Source organism: Chanos chanos, chromosome 9 (assembly GCF_902362185.1).
Source record: "Chanos chanos chromosome 9, fChaCha1.1, whole genome shotgun sequence".
Lineage (NCBI taxonomy): Eukaryota > Metazoa > Chordata > Actinopteri > Gonorynchiformes > Chanidae > Chanos > Chanos chanos.
In genome coordinates this window covers 15,901,194-15,925,956 of record NC_044503.1, presented here as the reverse complement: position 1 = coordinate 15,925,956, position 24,763 = coordinate 15,901,194, and the positions used below count along the sequence as shown (strand labels likewise).

At 41.8% G+C, this 24,763-nt stretch overlaps 1 protein-coding gene across 1 annotated transcript in view; it reads left to right on the top strand.

Moving 5' to 3' along the window:
• Positions 1-24,763, top strand: part of bsna (bassoon presynaptic cytomatrix protein a) — a 99,215-nt gene that overhangs the window by 5,618 nt on the left and 68,834 nt on the right. Inside the window, exon 2 of the mRNA XM_030785247.1 lies at positions 10,985-11,468. Coding sequence (XP_030641107.1) covers positions 10,985-11,468 — 484 coding nt within the window. The remainder of the gene's footprint in view (positions 1-10,984; positions 11,469-24,763) is intronic.

Sequence of the window (24,763 nt, the reverse complement as noted above, 5' to 3'; positions counted from 1 at the left end):
TATCTAAGTGTGTGTGTGTGTATGTGTGTGTGTGTGTGTGTGTGTTGTACACCTTCTCTCTCTGTTTCCTTCTCAATATTCTATTTCCTCTCTCTCTCTCTCTCTCTCTCTCTCTCTCTCAGATACACACACACATGCACACACTCACACAGGCAGAGTGTTTTTCATTGTTTCTTGGTAACAGGTGTACACACTGTCTCACGCCACCCAAACAAATAAATCTGAGAGTATTTCCAGCAGGTTACAGCCCCCCATCCACTCTTACACTTATTTCACATCATTATGTGTCTTCTCAGAGTTGGTTTTCAGACTCACTCTGAATTTAATATTTCCTCAAACTTATTAATATCCCTGAGAAACCGGGATGCCAGCTTGTGGTTTAACAGAGCCAAGAACCAATATCACACAACGATCATCTTTTTTTTCAGACAATGTTTCTGTAAAAGGTGGCAATCTTTTACATCCTCATATTAAATCCCAGCTTTAAAATGACATTATGAATATCTCTCATTTATGTTTTAGGACTTCTGATGCTTCGTGTCTTGAACCAGATCAACAAATCTGTGTTTGAGATGAGGCTTTGTCTCACTAGAGACAAAGTGGAGTCAAGCTAATTTACTTGGGAAAGTGTACACTAATTATAATGTCTTTGCAACTTCAAAAATGGTTTCATTGCTAAACTGACTTCACTGAGTCAGGCAGCAAATGATTTCATATCCACAGATGCTTAAACACTTTAAAATGGTTATTTAGTCAATTTACTTGGCAATAAAATTGTAATTTGCTTTGAGTTTTGGATGTTGAAGTCAGTCCAGAGACAAAATGGAAACTGACACAGCTACACAGTGAATTACACAGTATATAAACCTTGGATTTCATGACATTGCCAGCTTGATCCAAATTTTATGTGTAAAATTGAAGAATCCACAGATGAAAGTCTTTTCTGGATAATGATGTCAGATGAGTGGAGCTCACATAGAAATTACATTTCTGAAGTCTGGTCAACTTTTTCATGATGTGTACAACTATAGGGCTAAACTGTTAGTTGCCTGTTGTAATTGTAGTCCCTCAAAGCATAGCTATTTTAAGACCTAGGTGTTGTAGGGCAGAGGGAATTATGGGAAATGTAATTTGGGCTACGGTTAAAGCATACAGTTGAGGAACAGATTTTTGTGGGGTTGGGAGTGGAGAGAAATACTATTTGTGTGGATGTGTATAATGCCTCATTTGATTTGAATTTTTGGGGGTTTGAATCTAAACTCTGACTGTCTGAATGGAGTGGCTGGGATCAGATCTGTCATGTTCAGTTGTAAAGATTTTTTAAGGACAGTAGATCTGAGAGGTTTGTAGTTGGAATTGATCGAGCAGTCCCTTTGTACTGCCACGAGTCTCACTGGTCCTACTATTTCCATTGCTTCTTGAACTGAATTTGACTTAAAACTGTCAGTAATGGTTTGTTTAGTGAGGTTAAAATACACACACACACGCACACACACACAAGTTTGTACTCATATCCTAGAAGGGACTTTCCGTTAACTTGCATTATGCTGTAACTAAAGAATACTAACCTATCCCTAACCCTAACCCTTACCATAACCTTAACCAAAGAAATGTTTTGACACTTTTTGTTTTATCAGTAACAACAATATAGTTTAGAAAAACGTTGTTCTCCTAGTGGGGACCAGCATTTTGGTCCCCACCAGGCACTTTTTTCAGATTATGCTATCTTACTGGTCCCCAGAAAGATAACAATACATGGTGCACACACACACACAAACACACACACACGAAACACAATACGTCTGGGTCTCATCCATTTCTCAGTGCAGAAAAATAATGATTACACACACTTTTATTTATTCATGTAGTTGTATCATGGCTGTGTGTATTTGTATATTTGTAACACACAAATATATGTGTTACAAATATAGAACTATATATACATATTTGTGTCTATACGTGTGTGTGTGTGTGTGTGTGTGTGTGTGTGTGCACGCGTGCATACGTGCAGCGTGGGTACGTGATTGAACAGCTAGTTCAAGGCAAATTTATCAGTCAAGAGTACGCTGAATTTCTCAAACCTTTTAATCCAACAACACGGTGGAGATTTGAGAATCCAACAGCAGATCTTTAGTAAGCTGATATCTTTCTTTCTTTGGTAAAAATCAGCGGGAAGCTGGCTCACTTTTGAAAACCATTCGTGATATTTCTCACCGCCTGTCTGCCATGAAATATTCAGAGGTTTTTTTTGTTTGTTTGTTTTTTTATTGTCCTCATCATTAGCACACCAGTCAGCAGCTGCTGCATGAGCAAAACAAATGTGGGGATATGGGCCTTTATTTGAGGTGTTAACTACAGCATGACAGACTAATATAAAGCCTGGCTTTTCCTCCATACTGCTCATTTAACATCACTCTCATTTTTTCATATAGTCATGTTTTTTTCACATGTCTCATTTATTGGGGGCAGTGGTGGAGTGAAAATACACATGCACACAGGAATAATGTATAATTTGTAAAATATCATTGGTGTGTGTGTGCGTGTGCGCGCATGTTTAGGTGCATGTGTGTGTAACCTCATTTATTATCTTCCAGGACCGATAAGACATAAAATTAAATAAATAAAAAAGAGGCAGTTGTGGAAATAGTTGTTTCATGTAATATCTCACTTTCTCTTTACAGATAAATAAATAACATAAAGGCCCCAGTATAGCACTAGTTTTTGTTTTTTAAATGCTCTGGTTTCACTAGTGGGTCAAACCACACTTTGAATGGACTGGAACATGACTGGATGCTTTACCAATGGAGGAGGTGTTTTGAAAATGATTGACAGATGTATCAGGATTATCTGGGGTTTGTTGCCATGGTAGCTGTTACTAGCAATGAGTCTGAAGCATGACATGAAAAGTATAGTTTTCTCTCACCTTGTGGTGTAGAATGTAAAACACTAGGATTCTTCATGTGAGATTCTCTCTTTTTCTGCACCCTCATTCATCCTTCTGCTCTCTGTGCTATCCATCCATCAGACAGGGAAAAATCCCCATACTACACGGGTCGATGGCATGAAAATCAAAAAGTCACATACATCCATCAAAGATGGACAGAGAAATGTAGACTACAGAGAGAGAGAGAAAGAGAGAGTGTGTGTGTGTGTGAGAGAGAGAGAGAGAGAGGGAGAGAGGGAGAGAGGGAGACAGAAGGACACAGGGAGCAAGGGAGTGAGCAAGAGAAAGAGAGGGAGAGGGAAAGAGAGAGACAGAGACAGTGAGTGAGAAAGAGAGAGGGAGAGAGAAAGAAAGAGAGGGGGGTATATTGATAGATTTATAGAGAGACAAAGAGAGAGAGAGGGAGAGATAGACAGTGAGCGAGAGAGACAGAGAGAGAGAGAGAGAGAGAGAGAGAGAGGTGAGACACTGAATGTCTTGTGTGGCCAAAGACTTTTTCTCAGTGTTCTGTTCTTGTTTTTGGTCCTGGGATTATGAATCAATGAATCAATTATGACGCTATTCTGAGTGTGACATGTGGATAATGAAGCTGTCTTTACTGTGTTGATTTCCAAAGAGGAGATTCAGAGTCTGTACAATGATGTGTGGGGTGTGTGTGTGTTCATGTGTGTGTGTCCGTGTGTGTGTGTGTTTATGTGTGTAAATGTGTGAAATGGTATCTAAGACATGAGAGGACAGATGGCTGTAAACATGTGAAGAGGGAGACTGTAGCGACCCTGTTTTAGCTGGTGGACATGGTTATTCTCATACCTTTCATTGATACACCACATGTTCTGCCCTGTTAGTAAAAAAAGAAAGAGTGAGAGATATCTCACGTGCATCTACAGTAATAAAAAAATTGCAGATTTCTTCTTCTTCTTTTTAAATGTGCTGGAAAAATGTGCCCATTAACATGCAATGTGTGTCTGTGTGTATGTGTGTGTGTATGTGTGTGTGTGTGTATGTGTGTGTGTGTATGTGTCTGTGTGTGGGTCCAAGTGTGTTTTAAGAAACAAGCTTGATTTCTCAGAAAGCCTGGAGTGAGTCCTGTGACTCACTCACAGACAAATGACAGCTTTAGGAGAAAGGCAATATGTAAGTGACTGGGTATGCGTGTGTATGTGTGTGTGTATGTGTGTGCATGGTACGTGAGATCAAGCACAAGAACATACAGAAAGTATGTTGCATTTTTGTATGGTGTATTGTGTGTGTGTGTGTGTGTGTGTGTAAGAGAGAGAGACAGAGAGTCAGTGCTGACTCATATTTATATTACACAGATGTCCCTTAGGGGGCTGAAAAGTGCACAGAACCACATGAAGGTCAAAGCATGTCTCTGTGTACCTATACATGTCAGAGTGTGTGTGTGTGTGTGTGTGTGTGTATTGTTTTTTGCTTACTCAGATAGCTATTAAAGGGGAGAAACAAGGGAAGGTCTCTGACTGACACACTTTCCTGCTTGATGGAGAGACACAGAAACACTTCAGTGGAAGCTCGTTATTCAACTTCACTCTGGCCAATTCATTTAGCCAGAGCGAAGTAACTCAGTTTTGTCCTCATACTACTTGACCTCTCCGCAGCATTCAACACAGTGAACCACCAGACACTTCTATCGTCCCTTGCATAGATGGGCTTCTCAGGATCTGTGCTCACATGGTTTGAGTCCTACTTGTCTGACAGTTTCTATCAGGTATCTTGGAGGAAATCTGTCTCTTCCCCCTACCCTTTCCAGACCGGGGTCCCACAAGGTTCTGTATTTGGCCCACTCTTTCTCTCCCTTTACACTAAATCACTTGGACAGGTTATCTCTGCCCACGGTCTTTCCTACCACTGCTACACCAATGACACACAGTTGGTCTTCTTTTTCTCCCCCTCCGACTCTCAGATCCAGCCACACATTGCAGCCTGCCTAGCTGACATTGCCTCCTGGATGTCTACTAACTATCTTAAGCTCTATCTGGAGAAGACTGAGCTTCTCTTTTTTCCAGCAAAGAGCTCCCCAATGGTTGACACTCTGATCACCATTGAGGGTTCTGTGGTATCCGTGGTATCCCTTGGTATGACGCTGGACAACCAGCTAAACTCCTGAAGCCACATCGCCGCGGTCACCCGGTCCTGCAGATTCTCCCATTACAACATCAGGAGGATCCGCCCTTTCCTTACCCAACAAGCAACCCAGCTCCTAGTTCAAGCACTTGTCATCTCCTGCCTTGACTAGTGGAATGTCTTACTGGCTGGCTCACAGGCCTGTGCTATCAGGTCGCTCCAGCTGGTTCAGAATGCTGCTGTACGCCTGGTATTCAACCTCCCAAAACACTGTCATGTCACTCCACCACTCACTGCACTTCACTGGCTTCCGTTAGCAGCCTGCATCCACCTTGAGACACTGGTGCCGACTTACTAGGCCACAAGAGACTTTGTCCTGTCCTACCTTCAGTCTCTGATCACTCCATACTCTCCAACCACATCTTTTCACTCAACCTCCTCTGGGCAGCTGGTGGACCCCTCACTTCAGAAACTTGGCCACGTCTTTTTTCTGCCCTTGTTCTGCGGTGGTGGAGTGACCTTCCCCACCCAGTCAGAACTGTGGAATCACTCGCCATCTTCCGCAGGAGACTGAAAACCCACCTTTTCAGAATGCACCTGTCCCCTTATATTTAACCTTTCTCTTATGTTATATTTTTATATTTTATGGAATACAGGTGTCTGTGTGAGTGTGTGTGTTTGTGTGTAAAAGCCTCCTCCATCTCACAAAAAGATATTTTCTTCATCTATTACTGTTATGACAGGTGAGTGTATAACAGCCAGTGTAATGTTGTGACAGGTGAGTGTATAACAGCCAGTGTAATGTTGTGACAGGTGAGTGTATTACAGCCAGTGTAATGTTATGACAGGTGAGTGTATAGCAACCAGCGTACTGTTTTGACAGGTGAGTGTATAACAGCCGGTGTAGTTGTGACAGGTGAGCGTATAGGGGCCAATGTAATGTTGTGACAGGTGAGCGTATAGGGGCCAGTGTAATGTTATGACAGGTGAGCGTATAGGGGCCAGTGTAATGTTGTGACAGGTGAGCATATAGGGGCCAGTGTAATGTTATGATAGGTGAGCGTATAGGGACCAGTGTAATGTTGTGACAGGTGAGCGTATAGGGGCCAGTGTAATGTTGTGACAGGTGAGCGTATAGGGGCCAGTGTAATGTTGTGACAGGTGAGCGTATAGGGGCCAGTGTAATGATATGACAGGTGAGCGTATAGGGGCCAGTGTAATGATATGACAGGTGAGTGCATAGTGGCCAGTGTAGTTATGACAGGTGAATGCATAGCGGCCAGTGTACTGTTATGACAGGTGAGTGTATAGGGGCCAGTGTAATGTTGTGACAGGTGAGCGTATAGGGGCCAGTGTAATGATATGACAGGTGAGCGTATAGGGGCCAGTGTAATGATATGACAGGTGAGTGCATAGTGGCCAGTGTAGTTATGACAGGTGAATGCATAGCGGCCAGTGTACTGTTATGACAGGTGAGTGCATAGGGGCTGGTATAGTTGTGAGAGGTGAGTGTATAGTAGCCTGTGTAATGTGAGTGTATAATGGCTGGTGTAGTTATGACAGGTGAGTGTATAGGGGCTGGTATAGTTGTGAGAGGTGAGTGTATAGTAGCCCGTGTAATGTGAGTGTATAATGGCTGGTGTAGTTATGACAGGTGAGTGTATAGGGGCTGGTATAGTTGTGAGAGGTGAGTGTATAGTAGCCCGTGTAATGTGAGTGTATAATGGCTGGTGTAGTTATGACAGGTGAGTGTATAGGGGCTGGTATAGTTGTGAGAGGTGAGTGTATAGTAGCCCGTGTAATGTGAGTGTATAATGGCCGGTGTAGATGTGACATGTGAGTGCATAGTGGCCAGTCTAATGTTATGACAGGTGTGTGCACATGTATCAGCGGAGGGTGTGGACTGGGCTTTAATAACTGCCCTCTTGTCCGCCCTTGCTCACTGGAGCAGTCATTATCACCCTGCGTGACGCTGATGAATGGTCCACCCAGAAACACTGGCTGGTTTGGGTAAACATCCAGGGAATAGCTATTCTTTCCTCAGGAGCAGGCCTCTATGCACGTACGGCTGAGTGTGTTGTCTGGTTTTCAGCAGGTAATTAGGAGACCACTGTGTTATCATAAAAAGACGAGGTGGAGTGTGTTTGCATGTTCCCCAACATCTGAACCAACACTTTGCCTTTAGACATGTTCACAAAGCTGGCTGCTTTCCGTACTGTAGCCTGGTATTGTCAGAATGAATGCACAAAGAACACGGTTTCTCTTTTCATGTTTTACTGTGGAAAATACAGGAGAAATGAAGAAACAGCTTATCCTCTCTCACTGTCATCGTTTCTCTTTAAACACTGTAAGATAAAACTTTTTTTGTTGTTGAGTCACGTCAGCTGAAATTCGACCTGAACAATGTGTGAGCCTGTGAGGACTTTTATTTTGCAGATCCCCTTCTGTCATGTGGAGTTCCCATTTCAATTTCATGTATCTCCACAGTCAGTGTCCTCCACAAAATCCACCACCCTAGAAAAGTATCACCCTCTTCAAAGAAACAAAAGTTGAGATCAAATTTCACCACAGTTTATGTTGGCTGGGTCCAAACGTACCTGCTTGTTCATTAGTTTTTAGCAGACTGAAAAAGGCTTGACAGGTCAAAGTAATGTGATTGACTCACAAAGTGGCCAATTAGGGTACAGGGATAGCTAATTACTGTGACACTGAGGCCAACCCAGTTCTTTCAGATCTGTGAAATAAGCCAATAAGGGAGGAACTGGGGGAAGCATCTAAAGAGCAATACTGGACTTGTTCTGGAGCTGACTGAGGGCTAGTCTAGTGCAATGTAGATACAAGCGCTAAGTCAACATGGATAGCCTTTTGACAGCAATTTTTTTTTTTATCAAGTTTGTTTGTTTTTATGCTTATTTTCTTTCTGTGCTGTCTAATAACAGATGACAAATCTCTTCTGAGGTCTAAACAAACCCCAGGAGAGCCTTTGAGGTTTTTTTAAATTTTATTTTCCACACATCTCAAGAAGCACTTCACGGGAATTACATTACTCTGGGAGCACTCACTGAAGTCTGATGTCTGCGAGTGGCAGAGGAAAAGTGTCACCTTGTCTCCTCGTATTTATCTTTATGGACTGATATTTCCAGGCCTTGTCACTCACCCAAATGCCGATAAGTGCTGCCAGTTCATTTCCCGTTCAGTGGACTCCATATTTATACTGAGTCCACTGGAAAAAATCTGATTTTTGGGGGGAGTTAGCCTAGTATAATAAAGTAGTCCCTTTAGCTGCCTGCTGTTTCATTGTTTCAAACAGCCAGTGACCAGAATGCATGAGGACGGACACAGTGACATGGCTCTGCATATTCAGCCTGACACCTGACAGAACCAAAGCTGACCAAAGAATTTCACTGTCGGTTCCTAGAACCTCTGGAGCAGAGGTGGTGGCACATTAAAGTAAGAACCGGGTTCTTTGACGGGTATGTGCCTTTGTGTGTGTATGTGTTTGTGTGAGTGTGTGTGCGTAAATGTGTGCGTGTGTGTGTGTGTGTGTGTGTGTGTGTGTGTGTGTGTGTATGACTGTTGCTGTCTGGGCTGAATGAGACCTTCTCTCACCTTTGTCCTTGTGTTTTTCTGCTGGGATCATGTAGTTCTCTGTCTGATTCACTCTCCATCTAATGGTATCATTTGTTGTGGTTTGACTGCATTTGGTTTGGGTAGTTTTGGAGTCATTAGCAAGTGCTTTCATGTCTTGGCCAATGTGGTCTGTTAATATTTTATAGTATTTCCTGTTAATATTGAAAATGTTCCACACAACAATGCTAATGTCTGTCCTGTTCTTAATCTCACAACCATTCACACTACATTCACATCTACACGCTCCGCTCAGCCAAAATAAAAAAAAAAGAACAGAAAGTCTTTTGACCTTTAGCATGGTGTTGACACCCTAAATTCATTCTGGCTGGTTAGCTGAATGATCCCTAAGGGAGACTCCGTTAAAGAGATCTGATTGGCGGAACATCTGAGGCCACAGACTTGCCTGTGATTATTGAGTTTTCCTAGATACCCCCCCTCTCTTTCTCTTTCTCTGTCTCTCTCTCTCTCTCATACACACACACTCACACAACACAAAATACAACACAGTGAGTTTAATAGAGTATATGTTGACTATGAACAACCACACACACAATGACAATTGACAATTACACAATGACAATTGACAATGTGTTCATCTATGTGTATGGCTATACAACTTCACAAAACCTTACAGAGTGAATGCATTTATAGTCAGAGACATTGGTTGGCACAGACTGGTATAGAATGTTTCACTATCCGGGATAATATATCCTGGAAGTGCTTCTCAGAGTGCGCTTGGCACCTAGGCAACAAATAAAGCACATGTCACAGCAAATGTTCTGACACTCACTGAGAGCCAGAATAAAGCAAAGAGAATAGAAGCGCTGTTTTCTCTTCTCAAGCATACCAGCCCTTCAAATCTCTGTCAACATCACAGACTCCGGGCGTGCCTGCGTGAGAGAGTGTGAGAAAGAGAAAAGGAGAAGAAAGTCACACTCAGCGATGATCTGCCAAATGGTGTCTGCAGAAGGCAATATTTTTTTTGTACAGTCACATACCAGGACCTCTCTCTCTCTCTCTCTCTCACACACACACACACACACATAAACACACAGAATGAGAGAATGGATGAATGGATGGAGAAGGTTAAAAAATGAAAGAGCAAGGCAAAAGTAGTTTGCTTAAAGCTAAGGTCTTAGATGGGTTGCGGATGATTTGTTTGTTTGTTTGTTTGTAGTGTTTTTCAGATGAATGACTAAGGAAACATAATAAGCTTACATGCATCATATGATTTTCACTTTGCTAAGTAATGACTGAATGACTGATCTACACTGCTTTTTTCCATTTCAGACTTTCACCTGTTTTTGCCCTAAAATGATAGACTGTTCTTACATGCACACACACACACACACACACACACACACACACACGTTCCACTATTCCCAGTGCTGTGTATGTATATTCTCTTTCATGCATGCTCTCTGGTCCTTGAAGGTTTAACCTTGTAGTGAACAAATGCTAGATCCTGCATCTCCTGCAGAATTTCTTATCATAAGCCTCTTTCCAAAGGGAAGGAACTAAAGAACAATGCTGTGAAATCCTGTAATGACCGTAGAAAAAAAAATTTCTCAGAGTCCTCCACCGTACCCAGTTTGGTTTATTTTGCATCCGTAGCTTGATGGTCCTGCACTGATTCATAGTTGTTCTGATTACCAAACTGTTTTCTTTATTAAGAAATAAGATATCTCCTTTATTTCAAATATGTCGTTTTAGCAGCAGGGGTGAGCAGAGCTCCCAAAATATCTGAAACTTATCCCTAGCATGACTTTGATGTCTCCTCTGTGTGTTCTCTCTCACAGAGAGTCTGCTACAGCGTTCAGATCTTTTTGTGTCTTCTTTAGATATGACACTGTTACCATGGAAACATTAGTAGGGAATGTCTGGTCACGGGTCAGGGGTCATGTGCTCTGATTCTAAGAGTAGTTAAGGTGGCACACACAGACACACACACACGATACACAAACACTCTACCTAGCAGAACATTGTTCAGTTTCTCTCAGCAGGCTTGATGAAATTTTTCTGCAGGTTTCATAACAGAGCCCTTATCATATGTTAGCCAAAGTCATTGCAAGCCTTCTCTCAGTCATCACTCTAATGTCGGCACACAGACAGAGACATAGCCCGCCCTTCAACGCAGTGAACCAAATCTCTCTTTCACCAAGGCCTACAGCATGCAGAAAATCCTTCTTGTATTTTGCACCAACCCAGTTACCATGGCTAGTATTCATTTAGCCAAGAATTTTGTCAAAAGTCAAACTTCCAACAGACTGGCCAAATTCAGATCCTTCTCTTACCCTCTTTCTCTCTCTCTCTCTGTCGTTGCTCCAGGATGGGTGGACCTGGGGGACGACCACTCCAAAGCAACACTGTGCCAGGACCTAAGTCTGGTTACGGGGGAGGCGGGACTGGAATGACTGGTATGGTGGGAAGAGGAGACCCCTACAGACTGGCCACTCACGAGAGCCCCCTACCCAGCCAAGGCAGCCCAGCTCCTTCCCACCAAACCCAGCCGCCGTCCCAGAGCCCCGGACAGCACGCCTCCAGACGGAACCTGCAGGTGGACTTCAGCAGCGCCGGCGCGACGGGACGTTCGGGTCGGTCGCCGTCCGTGTCTCCAGACCGGGGCAGCGCCCCCACATCTCCTTATTCGGTGCCCCAAATCGCGCCCATGCCCAGTAGCAAGCTGTGCCCGATCTGCAATACCACAGAGCTGACGTCCACAGACGGAGCACCAAACTTCAACAAGTGTACGCAGTGTCGCACCACCGTGTGTAACCAGTGTGGGTTTAACCCCAACCCGCACCTCACTGAGGTAAGGACAAAGTTCAGTAAATACACTGGGATCAAGTTTACTCCGCTTTCTGAATTAGACACTGTTTTTTGTTTGTGTCCTTAGGGTTAATACAACTTCAGGTTTTCTGCAGATGATTTAGCTAGTTATTTGTTTAATCAAAAATAGTAACCATGGTGATTTCAAAACACCAGCTGTGGTGTTGAGACTACAGTTGATTACTGCAAAGTTGTAGGTGGCTGTCAGACTTAAAGTTACAACTCCTAGCTATGTGAGCGGTTTCTTCTGAACTTCTGTAAACACAGGCTGTGGAGAAACGGCAGAGAAGAAGAGCCATGTCAGAGGAGGAGATCAGATTTTATTGCTTTAATCTGCGTTCCTCTCCCTTTGGAGAGACTTTAATTTCCTCAGTATGTCTGAGTGTGGAGTGGTTTGTCAGCATCATCAATGTTCTAAAGTGTGTGTGTGAAAGTTTGTGGAGAGAGACCAGGGATGGTGTGTGTAAGAGCTGTGAACAGAATGTGTGAAGACGCAAATCTGTTTGAGGAGTTTTCAGCAAAGTTTACAGGTGTTACAGTATTTACTGTGGCGTCTGCAAAGTGTTTAGTTCTGTCTGTAACTTTGTTTTGTTTTATCTCTGTTTTTTTAATTGACTCTCTGAGCTCTCTCTCTCGCTGTTTGTTTTCTTTGTGCGTGTATGTATGACTTTGTGTATGCGTGTGTGTGCATGTGCATGTGCGTGTGTGTGTATGGACTCAGAGGGCAGTAATAATCTCTCCTGAGGCACTGACAGAATTTCCATTAGCCTGCGTAGGCGTGATGGTGCACTCAGGTGTGATATAAAGAAACAGGCGGCAGAGTCAGGATGAAAAGATGGATAGGGAGAGAGAGAGAGAGAGAGAGAGTGAAAGGGGATAGTAATGGAGAATAAGTGGAGGGGTGTGGTGGATGGATTAAGAGAAACAGAGAGAGAGAGGAGATAAGGGGAAAAGGGTATGAAGAAGGAAAGAGGAGGAGAAGAAAAGAAAGAGCGGATGAAAACGAGAAGTAGGCCAGTAAAGAGAGTATTTGTGGAGGACTGGGTCAATCTATTTGCCTTTAAGTCAAACTCATTCTACTGCAGCCAAGTTCATTGAGTGTATCCAATGGGGGATAGCTTATTTATTTATTTGTTTGTTTGTCACTTCACTTATTTTTTTCTCGCCGGTCAATCCTCTGGCTGGTTTAGCTGAGAATAGATTTATATTCATGGTGATAAGCTGAATCAAAATGGGGTGGGCTGACATTGTTCCAGTAGCCAATCAATGACAAGAATGTAAATCGACTGAGAACCTGCCCAGCCAATTGTTGGCCTAAACAAAAACGGTTGTTCCTGATACAATAGAAGTGGAAAACTAATTAAATGGTGTCTTGCACAATTACTTCAGCTATGTAATGGGACATATACAGCCCTTGATTTTGAAAGTTAAGAATCAGTGACCTTTAATGAGTCTTTTTTCTCCACTTGATTTTTTCAGTAATGAGATTAATATTTAATCAGATAATATTGAATGAGTATGAATGAACCACTATTGTATTCTCATGTCCATTTGGTCTTATATGAAACAGTATACAGTCAGTCGCTAATGTAAGAATTTGACTGATATACCGTCTGACTGTGTGTGACTATGCAATTCAACTTGGTTTCTATGGTGATCTAATTATGATGAGACACTAAACACTGCTGTGGTTTGTGCCAACCTTGGGCCGAATTAAATGTCATTTTAGAATATTACCAGTGAAGCAGTGCCAATTTGAGGTGGTATTTGTGTATGTGTGTCTGTGTGAGAGAGAAAGAGAGAATGAGTGTGTCTGTGTGTGTTAGGGCCATATTGGCTGCTAAATGTGTTTGTATTTGATGTGTGTGTGTGTGTGTGTGTGTGTGTGTGTGTGTGAGTACACAAGTAAATTCAACAGGGTCTCAGGGCAGTGGTTGTTTTACCCATGTGAAAGAGACCTGCAACACCAAGGTTTGATCTGGCTCTGAAACACAACTCATATTCCAGCCTTTGTCTGCATTGGACAAGACAACATTAGCTGGACATCATCTCTCCAACCGCATCAGTTATACACCATCTCTCCAACCGCATCAGTTAGACACCATCTCTCCAACCACATCAGTAAGACACCATCTCTCCAACCGCATCAGTTAGACACCATCTCTCCAACCGCATCAGTTAGACACCATCTCTCCAACCACATCAGTTAGACACCATCTCTCCAACCACATCAGTTAGACACCATCTCTCCAACCACATCAGTTAGATACCATCTCTCCAACCACATCAGTTAGACACCATCTCTCCAACTACACCTGATTCTGTCTTTTCCAGGAAAGCTCTGAATATGCTTGTCCACTGTATTTATAAAGCACAGTCCCTGTGAACTTCATTTGCACGATCCCAAACATTCACAGAGGAGATTAACATTTACGAGTGTTAAAATGAATGATGAATGAGATTTTGAATGGGAGACTGTAATGATATGATAATAAGAGAAGATAAAGTCTAATGCATGGACTTGACATTTTAATGTCTAGTACTTGACTCCAGTTATTAACGCTGTATTACTGTGGATTTAGCTGTATGCGTGTGTGTGTGTGTGCGTGTGCGCGTGTGCGTGTGCGCATGATTATCATAGTAATTTGTCATATTAACCAATGAACATCACTTTGTCTCTGAGGCTGCATTTATACTCGAGCTAAATATGGTTGTTGATCCTAATTTTATGGCTTAACATCTCACCATTCACATTTAATACCATTAAGATCTAGATTTATAACTTATGTTCACTAGTCTTGCCAGAGGCAGGTGGTGACAATTGAAAGTGACAGTTAATATGCAAGTGAGCTGAGTTGTGGGTGTGCCTCACAATAGCTGGCCCAATAGTTGGCTCCTAATTGCTGACATAGACAGGAAAAACCCCACTGTGGGTCCAGTCAGAGGGTGAACTTAGACTGTGTCAGAGATGAAAAGATTTTTTCCGTTTGTGGGCAGAACAAAGCACTCAGAACAAAGTAGACGGTATTAAGCAAAAATCCATCAATTTTCACATTACTTCTAAAGAGAACAGTGAAAGATTAATTTGTTCTACAGCAAGGGTTTGTATGGTTTGAATTTAAGAAAAAGCTCATGTTTAAATATGATATTTAAGAAGCACGTTTTATAAAGACATTGTGTTATTACAAGCCCACCTGTGCTGTGAGTAGAGAAATGCGTCTAGTTCATTGTTCACAAAGAGAGTGTTCTTGCTTCCCACCAAAAGGTATATGAAACAAATTCACTGCTTTTTATAACTTCACTTCCTATACTTTAAGTTAATAGTGTGAACGCAGCCTAAAAATAGCTCTAGTCCTAAATGAACACGTTGGCCTTGCATATTAAGCTTTTCTTTTCCAATTCCTGGTGTCTAACACCTTTACGACTCTTAAATATCCATTATGCACACTAGTGTCATTCACCCTGTAGATGTTTCTGGGCAGCCTGTGGCCTTAATGATGAAAGATGTGGGCTTTTGACTGAAAGGTAGCTGGTTTGATTCCCAGGACCGGCAGGAAAAACCTCCATGGCTGAAGTGCCCTTGGGCAAGGCACTTAACTGCCCCCCAGGTACAGGTGTGCTGCCCACTGTGCCTAGTGGTTGTGTGTGTTCACTACTGGTGTGTAAGGATGGGTTAAATGTAGAGGTCAGCTTCACTGCTCACAGCGTGTGTGTGCTATCATGGAGATTTAATCGTAATCTTTATGGTAACAACATGTCGATAACTAGAATACATTACCAACATATGTAACTACTGTAGCCATTCTACTAAAGGTCTCATACATGTTGCATTAAATCCGGGAATTCTTACAATTTGGATGGAAATGCTGTCAAACTACAAAGAACTACAAAAAATTTAGCGTTTCAGTATTCCCACAGCATCATCAGCATTTTCTGAGGTCAGTGCTGTGAACAAAGCCAAAACCACAATGTAACAGGCAGTCAGGTACACTGTTGAATCAAAAATATATCCAAATACAGGGAAGAAGAGAGGGGAGACAAACCTCAGATGGTTACAAAATGGAGGTTCAGACAGAGTGTCCTGGCATTTCACTATTCACACACAACAAGTAAGAAGTCACTCTTCGTACTTCGTCATTTTCCGTTCCTCGCCCTTCATTTGGTCATCTTGACATAGTACATCTCCTACAAGTACACCGGTCTGTAAATGCATCAACTTAAATCAGTTTTTTCTGTTAAAATGGAAAATAAGAGTCAAAAATAATATGATAAAGAAACATGAAATTGCCATTGCGCAGTTTTGAAACCCAGAGCTTAAGGGACAGTAAACCTCTTCTAATCTAGCCAAGTCAAACTGCACGGCTTTCTGTCTCTCTCTCTCTCTCTCTCTCTCGTTTTAAGAGTTGTTTGTTGTGGTCTCTGCATGTTCATTTTGGATATGGTGTGCACACTAGGACTCTAATCGTGGAGCATATTTGAGTTTGTTAACTTTTGTGGCACTTCACGGCGTCTTAGCCCAGTGTCTGAGTCTCACCAAAACCCTGACTGGGATCCATTTTTTTAAGTGTCCTTTTCTTTGCTCGTTCACAAATTCATTTGAACATTTTATGTTGTATTTAGGAGAGGTAGGTGATGAAATTTGTATTTTGCATAGTGGCACAGTTTGCATGGTTCATTTGTTTTTACTATGAATGTTGCCACAAAGCATTTTTTACAGGATGCTGGACCTGATACAGGAACCCATCCTCCTCTGCCTGGCCAGTGATGATTCGATTGATTGATACACCAATACACCATCAACTGTGCATGTGTGTGTGTGTGTGTGAACTAACACACACCAGCACCCCACCAACACACAGTCAACGAGCACACACTTAGTTTTCGTTCATTTTGTCTGTTCGGTTCAGTTTTCTGCCCTGCAGTTTACATGTGGACATAGTTCAATAAAGTTCTCACACTCATTTTGGGAGAGAACCCATATTATACATATCAACTAACACGCAGCAACACACAGTGAACTAACAGGGGTGACTCCATGTAATGGAAGGGTGACAGAACTGTCAGTCTAGCACTCCTATATATATACATACATACATACATACATACATATATATATATATATATATATATAGCTGGATATGTATCCGACTTGAGCACTTGAGCAGAAGCCTCTGTTTGAAGATGTAGTGCAGTGTTTTTGCTGTTCTTAGGGTGGCTCTGTTCTGGACTGAGAATGATGTTGTCATTGTTGGGATCTGTTGGAAACACTCTCCCAGCTTAGGGGTCATGACCCCAACGGGACCATCTCCCTAGTGCGACGACCTTGGTTTTCAGTTTCCACGTTCTCCATATTTCCTCATTCAGTCCCTGGCATGCATATATAAATTATATTGATTATTACAATCATTGATATTAAGTAAGTACTTGCTTTAGGCTTTCAGTGGAGATTAGTCATTTCCATAAAGATTTTATGAGGATGAGTAGAAATAAATAGAGGAGAAACAAAGCAAGGCTCCTTCTTCCATTCACTGGAACTTGGCCATCAGGTTTCTCTCAGAGAGAGAGAGAGAGAGAAAGAGAGACAGAGAGATATTTTCAGGGAACAGAGAAGAAAGAGAGAGTTCAGTCTTTCTGGTTGTGTTTTAGTGATAGGAAAGAACCTCTGGAGTTGGTCCATTTGGAAATGTCTTTGTGTCTGTATTTTCAGAGATTTTGGTTGTGTCTAAAGAAGGAGTCCATATAACTTAGCCTTCAAGTCGTAGCAGCACATCCGACAGAATATTTTCTTTATTGTGCAGATTAAAAAATAAGAACCTTGGAGCGTCTGGTTGATGGAGCAGAAAATTACACTGTGCCCCTTGCTCTGAGGTCCTGAGTCTGAAGCTCTGCGTTAGCACCAGCTGAGCTTTGGCCGTGTTTTAGGCAGTAAGAGACAGTCAGGGTGTTCTTCCTGCCACTGCACTCTGGCAGCTCCCACCATCAACAGGGCACCTGCATGGTTCCAGGCTAACATCCACATGTGCTCCGTTCCCATGGAAACACCTGTAAACTAGAAGAACAAAAGAAGTGAGTGGGTGAGTTTGCATAAAGGTCATCAAATTGTGCCATGGTGAGAACTTATGACATCAGAGGGAAACGGCTGTTCCAAACTGGGTGAAAAGGTCTAAAATAAATAAATAAACAAACAAATAAATAAAAACCTCAAAGTAATATTCCATGAAGATTCCATGCCTGAAAAAATGTAGCCTCAAGCAGTACTGATTATGCATAATCACTCAACATCATTTAAAAGCTAATTAATTAAGAGAGACTTGTCTAATTAGTCCTAACTTTCTGCATTGTGAAACACTAAACAATTAAATTACAAACTTTAAGTTAGACACAGCCCTCTCTTTTCCTTGAGATTCGGTTAAAAATAAATGAATAAACAAATAATTACATAAACTCTGTTTTTAAATTTTGAAACTGATAATGTACATATATATTGGCTAGAGTATCTCTTGGGATTTGATTTTTTTTATATTTGTGGGCTCATCCGGAGGCCTGAAAATAAAACTATTGACTTACAGGACGTTTTGTCACAACTGGGAGAGGCATTTTAAACCGGAGTATTTTTATAGCCGTGGAGTTCGAGAGGGAATCTGCTGGAACAGCGGAATTCAATACAGAACAGTTTGAGTCTTATTCTGCTGATGTATTTTTGCATTTCCGTCTAACCCAAGTCTTTCGGCAATTAAGCCTCCAAGTGACCGAAATTTTATGCTACGCACAGGCGTGCACACACACACACACCCTTGGTTTGGCACTGCTTTTGTTGGGAAAGAACATGCTGTACATGACTGAACTGAAGCAAAGACTGGACTCCTCCTGAACCTGACCCAGACCAGAACTCAAAAAACCAGCAACCAGAACCCAGTCTTTCTAGACTCAGACTGTAGCTTTTAACTAAGGGCTACCTGCCTACATAAACAGGTATACAGAAAACAACAACAACATCAACAAAGAGTATAGATTTCACCAGTATAATATAGATTTTTTTTGCTACCTTTACAAATATTACAGTAATTTATCAAAAACAGTTTTAATATACAGAAATTCATGATCTTGTGACCTTGTGATCGGTGAAACCTTTTACCTTAAAGTAGGCCCAACATATTTGCCTGGAAGACAGAGGTAAACAGTTGCGTATGGTCCGGTTTCTTTCCGGTTCTTCACGCCATCTGTTCTTTTTTTTATTAAATAAATATGAAAAAAGAAGTGTAATAGTTCTCTGCAACATTCTGATGGACCAAAAGAGCTTTTGCCCATGTTGTAATCCTAATTTTTTCCCCTGATACCCGTCAGACTAGGGCTGTGTCCGAAATGGCATACTTCATACTACTCACATACTGATCTTGACGTAAAAGTAGTAAGTAGTATGCAGTACACGAAAAATACAAAATTTTGCAGTACACAACAGTTACCCGGATGATGTACTACTCTGGCGAAAATTTGCAGTATACACCCAAAGCTACTGTCATTTTTACAGTGGTCACAGTCTCATCTTTCCACAAATATACCTATCATGTTCTAATGGCAACCTTATTGTATCCCCCACTAAAGCTCTCATTAAGATCGTTGAGTACTGCATCTCATGATACAACATGGTGATTGGCAACCGCCAAAAATTTCAAAAAACATGGTGGACAGCGACAGAAGTGGCTCTAACTTCAACTCCAGCTGCAGTTCTGAGTATAAATGTATCAGTTGCATATTTTGGTGTAATAGGTCTTCACATGCTTTCTTATAGGGCTACTTTTGATAGATGTTTGTTGTAGCTGTGTGTTATTTGATTTTAACAGAACAATTAGCCCAACCAACAGGTGTAGCACAAAGGTGTAGCACACTACACGAAAGTTCTCATAGTTACATACCATACTGTATACTAGGGTGGGGAGTGGTGTGCAGTACACAGTGTATACTGGGCCAGTATGCAGTACACTAGTATGCCATTTCGGACACAGCCTAAGATTACAGTAAAACACAAATAGAGCTAATGCCAGTGGAATTTCACACTGTAATGCTACCAGTCAAATTTATTACATTATCAAACAATGTTTCAATCAATCATTGTTGTTACAAGAAGTATCTAAGTTGAACTGTCCACTGTTGTCCACTTTGAGTGCTGCTTTCCATGTCCTCACATGTAGGCTACACAAGTTCAGTTTACTGTTGCGTCGTAGCTAGCATTTCTCAGATCCTCATAAGAATTTTATTATTAGATGGGCTTTATAAAAAAATCTTTTTGGAGTTTCTTAGTCACATATTTTGTGTTGTTATGTTCAGAATTATCTACAGTTGGTTTTGTTTATTGTCAACTCCACGTTATCCTCAAGTTCTCGATGGAAGAATTTCCTTTTGAAAAGCGCATTCTCCCAGATGTTCTGTTTGCAGAAACTCGACGCGATCAAAGACAAAACACTGCACTCAGAACACGACTTTTACAAGAAGTGTAAGGCAACGAGCAGAGAAGTTTAGCATCACCCTCGGGGAATCACCTACAGTTATGAAACCATTAGATTTTTCTTCCCCCTACATAACCAAATCTTTGTTTTTGGTCCTCCTTGTAAAACTGGCTTTAGTGTATTATTTCTGAGTTGTCTTCTAAACAGACATAGTATTTAAATTTATGTACATATCTGTATATATTGCATATTTAAAACATCTGTATGTTTTTCTGTGTTATTCTGGGGGTTTACTTGACTTCTGAGTGAGTGAGATGGTCTGTTGCTAGCTCCTGTATATATGCTTGATCCAGTGTAATTTTGAACATTTAAAAAAAATGATCTTGTCTGAGACCATATGCTGAGACTGAGGTTCATGCCAAGACTTAGTGTTCCGAGACCCAGATTTCATTTGTGTGTGTCTGCACTCTGACACTGCATTTGTCTGACACACACACACAAACACACACACCTTCTCTCTCTCTCTCTCTCTACTTTGTAGACGCAGTCATTTTCTGATCACTGATTGGCTGGAATACTCTGAGAGTAAAAGAGACTTTGTCATCCATCATTAGTTATCTGTCTCTCTACTCTGTGTGTGGAATGTGAATGTGTGTGAATTAGAGGAGCCTAGACCCTCACAGGAGAGAGACAGGGAGAGAGAGAGAGAAAGAGAGAGAGAGGGATAGAGACAGAGACATTGAGCAAGAAATACAGAGAGGGAGAGAGAAAAAAAGAAAGAGAGAGAGCGTGAGAGAGGGAGAGAGAGAGAGAGAGAGACTGTATTTGCTCTGGAAAGTTTGAGTACAGTGGGAAGAGGCTAATGAAGAACAAGACTGTCTCCTGAGATTTCACATGTCGAAAAAGCTTTTGAAGCCGCTGCTGCAGTACAACACGGGACATGAATGCAGAAATAGATGGAGTTCTGTGTGTGTGTGTGTGTGTGTGTGTGTCTGTGTGGTCTGTGTGTGTGTGTGACATTTGTATGTGTGCAGGTTTGGAAGGGGTGAAGGAAGGAAAAGGGAAAAGGAAGACAGAAAGAGAGTGAAGTGAAAACTTTTGATGTTTGCTGACCCACTTTAAAAAGTTTAAAGAGAGGTGGACTGTTCCTCTGTGTGTGTGTGTGTGACAGAGAGAGAGAGAGAGAACGTGTGTGTGTGTGTATGTGTAGCATTGTATGAGTATGTGTGTGTGTGTAAATGCTAAGTGAGAGAGAATTGAGAGTGTTTGTGTTGAAGACGGTACTTGCATTTGAGTGGGTAGGCAGTAGAGAGACAGAGAGAGAGTGTATGTGTGTTTGTTTGTGTGAGTGTATGTGTGTGTATGTGCAGACACACACATTTCGTGCCAGTATTGCTGCATTAGTATCTCTGTTTTTGTTCCTCTGAAAAATTGAAATGCGATTATGATTTTGTTCTTTCAACCAGCACCAACTCATCCTCGCACCTGTTAGCCACCCCTCCCTCACTCCCACTCTCTCTCTCTCTTTCTCTCTGAGTTGGGAGGAAAACAGGAATAAATTGCCTGTAATCAGTGCCCAGTTCACCTGGATTAGTGGGTGTGCAGAACAGTGCTTTTGTTTAGTGGGTCATGGGACACACACACACACACACACACACACACACACACACACACACACACACACACACACAAAGATTAAATTAGCTGTTTTAGTACCAAAACAATACATGCTAAATGGACTGGAATGTTCTCTCAGATTCATCGTTTAAGAGAAGATGGTTCTTGCAGTGTGGGGGCACATGTGTGTGCCTGTGTGTGTGTGTATTTATATGCAGAATCTGCTAGACTGTTAGTGATGCATGAAGAATGAAGCATTGGCGCTAATGTAAAATGCTAAAGCAAATGTTGCCACTAATTGAACAGTTCTAAAATCAAAGTTGTTTTGGTACAAATCTACAGATCTGTATAGATGTAGATCTCTGTATGTGTGGAGTGCTGTCGATTAAAGCAGAAACTGTCATCATGCAGTGACCTGCACTTTGTGTTTCTCAAACTGAACCACTGAGTTCACACACCTTGCCATGAGAATGACACTGTCACCATGGCAACCACCATAGGACTGCTGGTGAAGTGAAAGATAAATGTGAATGTCGAGAGGGTTATTTGAGTTCTCTCTCTCTCTCTCCCCATCTGTCTGTCTCTTTCTCTCTCTCTGTGTGTGTCTGTGTATGTGTGCTCATGGGAAACTGTATGCACACATTGTATAGACAAAATGTAAAAAAAATACAGTGAACCCACAGTTTCTCACTTAATGTGAAATCTCAGCAGTAACCATTTGGAAAATGAGCTGTATTCTCCTCCTATATGCCTTTGTGTGTGTGTATGTGTGTGTGTGCTATTCAGATATTTACCTGTTTATCTTAAGAAAACATTTACGGTTCCTGTAACTCTCAAAACCAAAACAATGTGGTAATAAAGCATTATGCCATCATAATGAACTGTACTGGTAATATACTCCTATTGATGTGGAGTGACCAGTGGAAACCCACTCACATTTACACAGTCATGCAGAAGGATACCAGTCAGAGCCACTGTTTATGGCTAGATGTTTCAGGGTGTCTGCTGAAAATCTGCCAGGAAGACAGAGTAAAAGAGGGAGCATATTATGATGGAAAGTTGAGCTTATGCTACATGATGCAGTCTATGAACGATTTTTGTTACGAGCAGTTTAATTGTGTACTGACTGAGTTTTGTGACACCCTCTGAAATGAAGCAGAGATTTGGTAACATCCTGGGAACTGAGGAGAGGTGGACGCTACGCTCCAGTAAGCATGTTACGTGTCACATGTCTCATGTGTCATTCCTGCATTAAGCTCTTAGCTGACATTGGTTTGTTTACTTTACAATCTGTATCACCATTTAAAACACCCCACTATGTCCGTGTCATTTTAAAGACAATATACAATCTCAACATAAATGTTTCAATGTCAGCTTATAGGGTAGTGTATGTTAGCAGATTTAGCTTTGAATGTAAACAGACATATAAAATATTAGAAAGGATATTAAATATGATTTCACTTGCTTGAGCTTCATTTGCTTAATTTTCTATAGTGGTATAGTTGCATGAAAGTACGTAGTATGTGTGACTAGCTGCTATAAGTAAAATTGCTCTGTCTAAAACCTCCTTTATATCACATTCTGTGGAATGTTCAGCTTCACTGGAATCTGCCAGTGAGAATGAAATGATGCAAATGACTGATGATGTCATAGAATGAGAGGACAGATGATGCAACAGAGAAGCATCTTATGCCATTGTCACTCCTAACCTTGTGTTGTCTTAGTTTTTGTTAGGGGTTCACAGACGGTGGCAAGCCACGATCCTGAGGCCACACCCTCTGCCCTGACTGACTTATGCTTTATGCTCTGTGTTGTGCGTGAGAAGGGACAGATGTATTCTCTCAGACATGCTTGCCTCTTAAATTTAACAGAGAGATACTTATTGTTTCAAAATTCTCAAGAGATGACCTGTTTTAGTCAGTCTGTGCTTTTTTTGTTTTTGTGTTTTTTTATAAATAAGAATCTCAGTTCTTAGAATCTCAGTCAGTAAGTTCGTTCGGAGTGACACGTTTTGGTTTGGGCTCTGCCACAGGCGACGGGGGAGACGTGAAGTGCTGAAAACTTCATCTCCTGCTTTAGCTCGTCAGAGCCGTGGTTATTTCTGTGAGAATATTTGAGATTCGTCTTCTTCAGATGTTCTAGTCCTGGTCTCTCAGTAGGAAGTCCCACCATAGCATATGCAGAGCTTCAGCTGCTGTTGACAGAGGTTTGTTCTCTGCTGGGCTGCTGCATGGAACTGCTACAGGCAGTCATAAGGACAGCTGCTAGCCAGGGGTCTGTTAATGAAAACACACACACACACACACACACACACAGAGAGAGAGAGAATAGGCTCTCTGATTTCAGCATCAGTGCAATTTTTGCTGCAGCCAACTCATACATGCGTTAATCAATGCACAAATCAATCAGTCATTTCATCAATCAATCTAATTTTGCCGCTCGTGAGCAATCCGTCATGAAATCAATTTGCAAGCTAAACACCGGCACCCCCCAACTACCCTCCAGTGACTGATATTATTTCTCAAATGTAATTATCGCAGGATACTTAATTCAGTTCGGTTGCCACTGCGCAATTATCGCCACGGCGACACGGAAGCCTTGCGTACCGAGACGTGTGCGCAAAGCCGTTGTGACAATGCTGTGTTGGTGGTTTCCAGCAGGTCGCTGAGGACTTATAGCTGTTGATTTTTTTTTCCAGGATTATGTCTTTTTATAGCCTGACGGAACTGTCACAGCATGCTGGCTCCGTATGTGTGTGTGTGTGTGTGCGTGTGTGCCCGTATGTCTCTCCAGTGCCAGCTTACAGAATCCTTCGCATGGTCTCTCACCCTTCCGTAAACTGGCATGAACCCAGTCAGGTCTGCATTGCGCTGCACTGTGCAAATGCTTGGAAATGCCCCCTTATGCCAGTGTAAGGTGGAAGTGTAAAGAAACAGAGGAGGTCGACGGAATGAGAGAGAGAGGATGAGAACACGATAATTTATGTGGATTCTGTTCTTATGTTTTCTGTTGTGTATCCTTGCTTGTGCTTGGACGCATGTGTGTGTGTGTGAGTGCACGCATGTGTATATGTGTGGGTGTCTCTATGTGTGCGTGTGCACGTATGCGTGTGTGTGGGACCATATCTTAATGTTCTGTGAAAGCTGTTTGAAGAGGCTGTGTAAAACATAAAGGTTTATAAACTGCTACCTCTTCCCTTCATTCTCAAGTAATCAGC